The following is an 8,611-nucleotide window of genomic DNA, read 5'->3' on the forward strand; positions in this document are numbered from 1 at the left end:
AAAAACTTTCCAAGTCATCTTCATCTTGCAAGTTTGAGGCCTGCCTGTGCTACAAGAGATACTTTCTCGGGGCTGGAGAGATGGCTCAGTGGTTAAGAGCACTGGCCGCTCTTCTTGAGTTCAATTCCCAGCAACCACATGGTGGCTCACAACCATTTGTCATGGGATCTGATCCCCTCTTTTGGTGTGTCTAAAGACAGCTACAGTGTACTCACATACATAAATAAATAAATCTTTTTTTAAAAAAAGAAAAGATACTTTCTCAAAGTGGAGAACTGGGTATGTAAAATCCACTGTGACAGTTCACTGTAATCCTAGCGTTGCTGGGGCAGGAAGATTGAAAGTTTGGAGTCACCCTGAGCCTACAGAGCAGGACCTTTTCTGCAAAAACATCATCTCAGTACCACAAAAGGAAAGGGACAGCGGTGACAACAGTATTAACAGTGGCTGTCAGAGTAGCTGGGGCTTGACCAAGGCTTGTTTTACTTAATGGCTAGGGAGTCCTGGCTCTGGTCTGTTGTTTTTGCCATGTTTTTTTCTCCACTAGTAGTATCTTACTGCTTTATTATATTTCAGTGCTAGCTTCCTGTTCAGATTCTCAGAAAGCACATACAGCCTGAGCTTGCGTTTGCTTGTGGCTGGTTGGGTGGACTTCTGTCAGCAGTACCACATGTAGCAAGTGATTTTGCCCTGCTAAAAGTCAGAATTGAGGTACCATTGAGAAAGACAAAAACAGATGCTGAGGTGGACAGCTCTGCTCAGTGCTAGACTATGATAATCGTTCTGGGGGTGTGGCATTTCAAGTCTATGAAGACGGTGTGGATTCTGGTCTGAGCTTTAGGAAGTTCATCCCTAAGCTGACCAAACATGTACTCAGACTCGATAGACTCTGAGTACTGCGTACAAATGTGCCTTTGTCCACAGAGGAGTGTGGGGCCCACACAGTGAATCAGATCGCCATCAGTTATGTGAACACCTGTTCCATGTTAGTGTGGAATCCACCTCCATTGACTGAAGTTTGCTTACTCATTTCTCTGATTATGTCAAATGTGTCTGTGCTAGAGGTTATTTTTCCATGGGTAACAATCACTGATTTTCTGTTTCCAGATCAGGAAAAACAGATCAGATCTTTTTGACAACACAAGGCTTCCTTACCACTGCATACCACTACGTCCAATGTCCTGTACCTGTGTTAAAGTGGCTGTTTCGGGTAAGAGAATTGTTTGGGACTATAGCAGGTACCTACTGTATTTCCTACTTGAGAAACTCCTAGGGTCTAACAAAATGGCTCAGGAGGGAAGGTGTTTACCACCAGGCCTCACAACCTGAGTTCAATGTCCAGGCCCACATGGTGGAAGGAAAGAACCACCTCAAGAAAGTTATGCTCTGGCCTCTATGTAGATCATGCACATACCCCATAAACACTAAATAAATGGATAAATGAAATTTTTCTTTTTTTTTTTTTTCACTTTAAGCAGAAGAAAAATTACTCTAGCTATATTAAAACCCATGATTTCTGGGGGAATAAAATGAGGGAGGACGAGCCAATGCTCTTTCTCAAGTTACAGGACTATATATGTCCTGATATTCCTTATTCACACGTATTTAAGTGTGAGTATGTGCATTTGAGCGCAGGCACCTGTGGACACCTGAGGTGTCATATCCCATGAAACTGGCATTTCAGGTGACTGAGTCACCAAGCATGCATGCCAGGAACTGAATTCTAGTTCTCTAGGCAAGCAGTACAAGATCTTACTCTTAACCACGCAGCCATGTTGGTATCCCCCATGTATTTATGTTTTTATGCAAACTCAACTGAATGTTTCTCTTCCATGTCCATATTTAGTACTTAAATTCATTTATATGTCTTTGTTTCTGTTTAAATGATGCAGATTTTATATATTGCTTTGGTGTTCCAAAGCATGTTAGATGTGAATGTAGATGTTTATTGCTCTGGACATATCAAGAAGACGGTAATTTAATATTTGCTATAGTGGATTTTAGCAGAACCAGAAGACCATGGAGAGGGCTTTCAACATTACTCTAGGTTCTCTGTTTACCGTAGTGCCTAGTTAAGGTAGAATTCTCCTTCCAAGGACAAGATTCATGACAAGTTTTGTTGCTTGTTTGTTTGGTTTTGGTTTTTGAAGACAGGGTTTCTCTGTGTAACCCTGGCCAGCCTGGAACTCTATAGACCAGGTTGTCCTCCAACTCAAAAAGATCAAAGTGCCCCTGCCTCCCAAATGCTGGGATTGAAAGCGTGCACCACCACCACCCAACTCAGGGCAAGTTTTTCTCAGACTATTGAAGTGTTCTGTTTTAATAAGATTCTGGATTTATAGAAAATAGTGGAAGTAAACTGTTTTTAGGTATAAAAGGATATTTTGTACTATGCAAAAATTTGCCTTACAGGCAGGGGAGATGTTTCTGTATGAAATGCTTACTGTACAAGTATAAGGGGCCTAAGTTCAGATTCTGAGGACCCATCTGCAGGCCAGGAGTGGCAACACATCTTTGTAACTTCTGTATACAGCTGGAAGTATACATAGGAAGATCGTGGGGGCTCACTGGCCAGCTATTCTAGCTGAATCAATCAGCAAGAGACCCTTTTTTAAAGAGTAAGGTGAAGTAGGCTAGGCAAGACGTGCAGTTGGTAAGGGTGCTTGTCTCCAGGAATCAGATGATAGGAGACAGCAGACTCCTGAGGTTGTCCTCTGACCTCCACTGACTTGCCATGGCATACGTGTGTTCTTTCCCACCCACTGTAAGTAAGTAAATAAGGTCAGAGTGATACAAGAGTGGGTGATTACATATTCCTGAACATACATACAAAAGTCTCGCCCTAGAAGTCCTATCTCCTTTTAAAGACAGTTTCATGTAGCCCTTATTGATCTGGAACTCACTGTGTAGACCAAGCCTCAAAGATCTACTGACCTGTTCTTAGATGGACTGGGTAGGATGACTCAGCAGTTAAGAGAGCCAACTGCTTTTGCAGAAGACTGAGGTGTTGTTGTTATCAGAAAACTCTATTACATGTCTTAAGTCAGTGGTGTTTTGCTGTTAAGAGATACCATAACTACAGCAACTCTTACAAAGGAAAGTGTTTAACTGGGGCTTGCTTACCTAAGTCTTAGTCCATTATCGTCATGCTGTAGGGTATGGCGACATGAAGGCAGACATGATGATGGAGAGGTAGCTGGGAGTTCTGTGTTTGGATTGGCAGGCAGCAGGAAAGCGAGAGTGACACTACCTGGCTAGAGCATGTGAAACCTCAAAACCCACCCCCAGTGACACATTTTCTCCAGTGAAGCCACACCTACTCCACCAAAGTCACACTTCCTAATAGTGTTGCTCCCTATGAGCCTGTGGGGACCATCACACTTGTGAACTAGGGTTTAGGGGACAATAATGGCATTTCTACTCTGGACTTTGGGAGCATGTCAGGGAATTTCCTGTTTAGCAAGACTTTATAGACATTCTAGTATACTCTTCATTATTTTCATGTGGTTGGCAGAGGATCAGGAGTGTTTTTGTTTTTTCAAGACTGGTTCTCCGTATAACAGCCCTGGCTGTCCAGGAATTCTCTCTGTAGACCAGGGTGGCCTCAAACTCACAGAGATCCACCTGCCTCTGCCTCCCAAGTGCTGGGATCAAAGGTGTGTGCCACCATGCCCAGCTAGTGATTGGCATTTTTAGTGCACTGTATGAGGTGCTAGATGGAACACCACAGGAAGCCCACATTCTAACACAGAAGAGGTAGAAAAATGTGAGAAGAGTCAAGTACTATGAAGAAAAGTGGAATAGGCCAACATGAATATGGAAAGTACAAGAAGAGAGATTTTTGTTTTTCATTAATGGAAGTTAGTTCCTGATATTTTTGGGTTTTGCTTTTGTTTTCTTAGCTTTTTGAGACAGGGCTTCTCTCTGTGGCCCTGGCTGTCCTGGAACTTGCTCTGTAGACCAGGCTGCCCTCAATCTGCTTGCCTCGGTCTCCCACTACCACCCTGCAATGAGACATTTCTATTGAGGTGAAATCAGAGGAACAAAGTTGGTTGAATGGGCTCCCATCCTTGTCACCATATAAAGAGATAAAAGTTCCAAATAAGGTATTTTCAGCACAACTACCAAAAAAATAAAGAGTAAGCTTCCTGCTGCGTGGGAGAGGAGCTTTGTCTACAGTAACAGCAGGTAGTAGAGAGACCACAGGGCAGCATTTGCCTGCTGTTACTAATGATTTTTTTCTATTGCTCCCACAGTAAACCTCATCTGCCTTAAATTATTTTAAAATAACTCATGACCCTCAGCCTTCTCCATGTTTCCCGTCAGTCTCCTTGCTGCCCTGGTGCTATCCCTGAACAGGCTTCAGCTTGCTAGTGTCGCTCCTACTGTGTGCCTCTCTCCATAATTCTTGTACATATCTGAAGATAACTGTCTGCTCAGCAGTTTTCAGTGAAGCTTCTACACATCTCCCTCACCTGCATATTTGTATTTGTAATTTTATACTTGACTATCATTCATACTGGGCTTTCTTAAGTCACTGGTTACATGACTGTATTTTGATGTTGTTGATGTGGACTGTCACACAAACAAGCATACTTTCCACTAAGCAGATTTCTGTACCTTTCTGAATCATTCTTTGAAAATTAAGATAATAGATTCTTAGTGTAAGACACATCTCTGTTTTTCAATTCCATGATTGAAAATGATTAGACAATTGTCATGATTGACAATGATTAGAAGACTTTGACTTTTACTGTTTGCAAATTAGATAAATTTTAATGTTGATAATTATACATTTGTGCTACCATATTCTGCCTAGCTCCTCTTTATTTTATTTTATTTTATTTTATTTTATTTTATTTTATTTTTTAACTTACTAAAATATAATAAGAATAAGCCAGGCATACTATTTTGTACTTCTATTAATAGTGACTCCAGAGACTGAGGCAGCAACGTCTCAAGTTCAAGACCGTTTCATGCTGTCTAGAGAGTTTGAAACCAGCCTGAGCTAAGCATTGTTTAGATCACTAAATAAATAAATAAATAAATAAATAAATAAATGGGGGGCTGAAGGGGTAGATGACTTAGTGGTTAAGAGTACTGCCTATTCTTCCAGAGGATAAAAGAAAAAAATTTTAAATTTACTTATTTATTTAGTTAGAGTCAGGGTCTTATTAGCTTTGGCTGTCCAGGAATTCAATATATAGACAGGCTGGCATCAAACTAACAGGTCCAACGTTCTCTGCCTTCTGAGGACTGAGATTAAAGGCATGTTCTACCCTACCCAGCTTGTTTTTTGTTTTTTTTTGTTTGTTTGTTTTTTTATTTTATTTTGTTTTGTTTTTTGTCTTTTTTTTTTTTTTGCATTATCATGTATGTCCAAATGTAGTAGACCAAGAAGAGTTCACTACTTAAGTTTTATCTTTTGTATTTCATTTCAAAGAGAAATGTTTTGTTGTATAAGATTCAAGTTTAAAAAAAAACAGACTAACTGCTGTTGACATTGTGGTCAGTGTTTTCTTAGTGGTTGTCTGCATACAAAATTAATTAATGACTTACCTAGAAAGCATGAATCCCTATATTTGATTCCCCAGCCTTGAATAAGTTGAACATAGTGCCACATGCCTGTAGTTTCTCTGTGTTCAATAGCCAGAATCATGTTCATTGAACATAGGGACATGTGCCTGTCCTCCCAGCACCTTGAAAAGGTAGAGTCAGAATTACAAGGTCATCCTCAGATACAGTCCAGCTGTAACTATCTGAAACCCTGTCTCAAAACAAATTAACTGTGAGACAGGTCTGATGGCAAACATCAGTGATCCCAGTTACCCACAGAGTTAGGCTGGTCTGATGGCATACATCAGTGATCCCAGTTACCCACAGGATTAGGCTGGAGGGTCATAAGTTGAAGGCCAACTGAAAATGAAATATGACCTGAAGATGCAGTTTGAAGTACTTTGCTAAATGGATTACAATGTCAGTGAGCATAAATGGAACCTGTCTATTTGCATACAACTATTATTACCCTTTGTAATGGCTTTGTCATAGTCCTTTGTTTTTCTGCACTGTGATCCGTTTAAACCAGCCTCTGATCGTAGGCAGTATTGATCATAGACAGTCTTGTTGTATAAGTGCTTTCTTTTTTAAATTCACTTTATATCCCGATCACTGCCTTCCCCCACACACACACACATCAGATCTCTGGGGGACTAGGCACATCCTCTCCCACTGAGGCCAGACAAAGCGGCCAGCTAAAAGAACATATCCCATAGACAGGCAACAGGTTTTTGGGATTACCCCTGTTCCAGTTGTTAGGGACTCACATTAAGACCAAGCTATACATCTGTTACATATGGATGGGAGGGGCCTAGTTGACTCTGTTGGTCTTCCTATAGAGTCCCTTCGAGGCTCTCAATCCTTCCTCCAACTCTTCCATAACAGTCCCCAAGCTCCATCCACTGTTTAGCTGTGGGTATCTACATCTATCTGAATCAGCTGCTGGGTGGAGCCTCTCAGAGGACAGACTTGCCAAACTTCTGTCTACAAGCATAACAGAGTATTATTAATAGTGTCAGGAATTGGTGCTTGCCAAAGGGATGGATCTCCAGTTGGGCCAGTTATTGGCTGGCCATTCCTTCAGTCTCTGCTCCATCCCCTGTCCCTGCATTTCTTGTAGACAGGATAAATTTTGGATAGAAAGTTTTGTGAGTGGGTTGGTTTCCCCCTCACTCCACTGGGGCTCCTACCTGGGTACAGGAGGAAGCCTCTTCATGCTCCATGTCCCCAATGCTATATGTCATAGCTAAGGTCACCCTCATTGATTCTTTTTTTTTTTTCCAAGACAGGGTTTCTCTGTGTATCCCTGGCTGTCCTGCAACTCACTCTGTAGACCAGGCTGGCCTTGAACTCGGAAATCCGCCTGCCTCTGCCTCCCAAGTGCTGGGATTAAAGGCGTGTGCCACCACCGCCTGGCCCTCATTGATTCTTGAGCACCTCTCTATCCCAGTTCTCTGGCACCTCCTCTAGATGCCCCCCACCTCCCCACCCATGTGGAATATGTCTTTGGGTGTTACTTTCTCCTGGTAGGAGAGCTTAACCAGACACAGCAAAGACGTTCTTAAGTAGATTATTTTTTAAATTGGCTTAAGCTTTGTACCTGGCTGAGCCAAATTTGGGTTTATTCCTTATAGTTTAGATTTAAATTTGTTGTGGTTACAATCTATAGTTCTGGGTAGAAGAAAAGGATAACAATTGAAGTAGTGTGTGTTCCAAGAACATTTCTACAGTTGGGGTTTTTTTGTTTTTATTTGAGTGTGTATGCAAGTGCACAGATGCACTGGCACCTTCTAGGACTTGGTTCCCTCATTCTACAGAGATCCAGTCAGGCCCTCAAGAATTTTCTGAGACAAGAGTTTCACGGCATAGCCTAGGCTGCCCTCAATCCTGGTGCTGAGCTCACGGGTGTGTACCACCATTCCCAGCCACAGGGGTTTTTAGCTTGGATTATTTGTCTCTAGATCTAAATTCCTACATCTTGTTAAAAGGTTGACTAGATCAATGGTTCTCAACCTGTGGGCACTTTCCACAGAGGTTGTCACCTACAACCATCTGCATATCATATTTATATTAGGGTTCATGACAAGCAAAATTGCAGTTATAAAATGACAACAAAATAATTTTATGATTGGGAGTCACCACAACATGGGGAATTATATTAAGGGGTCGCATCATTAGGAAGGTTGAGAAGCACTAGACTAGATAAAAGTGCACTGATTTCACCTAGGCGTTGATAGACTTACCACACTGAACATAAGACGCTTTGCTTCTCTAATACCGTGATTATTAGGATAAACCAGTGAAAGATGCCTTGGCTAGTTGGAGCCAAGGAACGCCACTATCACATTGTACCTAGCACAGGAGGAGGAAGAGCAAAAGGCCATCTCAGAGTGCGGGCATCAGAGAGACAAAGGGAATGAGAGAGGGAAGACACCTTGATGTCCAGAAAGACTTTTTGTAGCAATAGTGGAAATGCACCAAATTGGGTGATGACATAAGCTCTTGCCACTGAAAGACAGGTTAGAGGAGCACCAAATTTATAATACTAATGAACACAAATTGTCCTGTATTTTGTGGGGGATGGGGGTGAGGGTTGAAACAGTGCAACACTGGCTGTCCTCCAACTTATTCTGTACACCAGGCTAGCTTTGAACTCAAAGATCCACCTGTGTCTGCCTCCAGAGTGCTGTGTTTAAATGAGTGCACACTATCACCTGGCTATCCTATCCTGTCCATGAAGGCACTGATACCTACTCACTGTTCTTCCTTTGTCTCTGGTGACACCTGAACATCTTTGGTATCTTAGTTGGGCCTGGGAAGATGGTTTATTGGGTAAAGTGCTTCCTTCACAAGCATGAGGACTCTGAGTTCAGATCCCAGCAGTCACATAAAAGCTGTGCAGAGTGGTGTATATCTAATTCCAGCAGTGTCAGGAGGAGGGTAGACGCCAGTAAATGGCTAACTACTAAATATAGGCAAGATAGTGAGCTCCTGGTTCGGTGAGAGTGAGGCCCTGTGGTCTCCTGGTTCAATGAGAGTTCCTGTGGTCTCCTGG

The 8,611-nt window shown here is 42.1% G+C and overlaps 1 protein-coding gene and 1 long non-coding RNA gene across 5 annotated transcripts in view; one reads left to right on the forward strand and one right to left on the reverse strand.

The window, feature by feature from the left end:
- Slf2 (SMC5-SMC6 complex localization factor 2) overlaps positions 1-8,611 on the forward strand; it is a 54,907-nt gene that overhangs the window by 19,681 nt on the left and 26,615 nt on the right. For all 4 annotated transcript variants that reach the window (XM_031390445.1, XM_031390444.1, XM_031390446.1 and 1 more), the window contains one exon: positions 1,108-1,210. In XM_031390445.1, coding sequence (XP_031246305.1) covers positions 1,108-1,210 — 103 coding nt within the window. The remainder of the gene's footprint in view (positions 1-1,107; positions 1,211-8,611) is intronic.
- LOC116103904 overlaps positions 1-8,611 on the reverse strand; it is a 29,986-nt gene that overhangs the window by 15,687 nt on the left and 5,688 nt on the right. Inside the window, exon 2 of the long non-coding RNA XR_004123622.1 lies at positions 5,560-5,699. This is a non-coding gene — a long non-coding RNA (uncharacterized LOC116103904). The remainder of the gene's footprint in view (positions 1-5,559; positions 5,700-8,611) is intronic.

This window comes from Mastomys coucha, unplaced genomic scaffold (assembly GCF_008632895.1).
Source record: "Mastomys coucha isolate ucsf_1 unplaced genomic scaffold, UCSF_Mcou_1 pScaffold21, whole genome shotgun sequence".
NCBI lineage: Eukaryota > Metazoa > Chordata > Mammalia > Rodentia > Muridae > Mastomys > Mastomys coucha.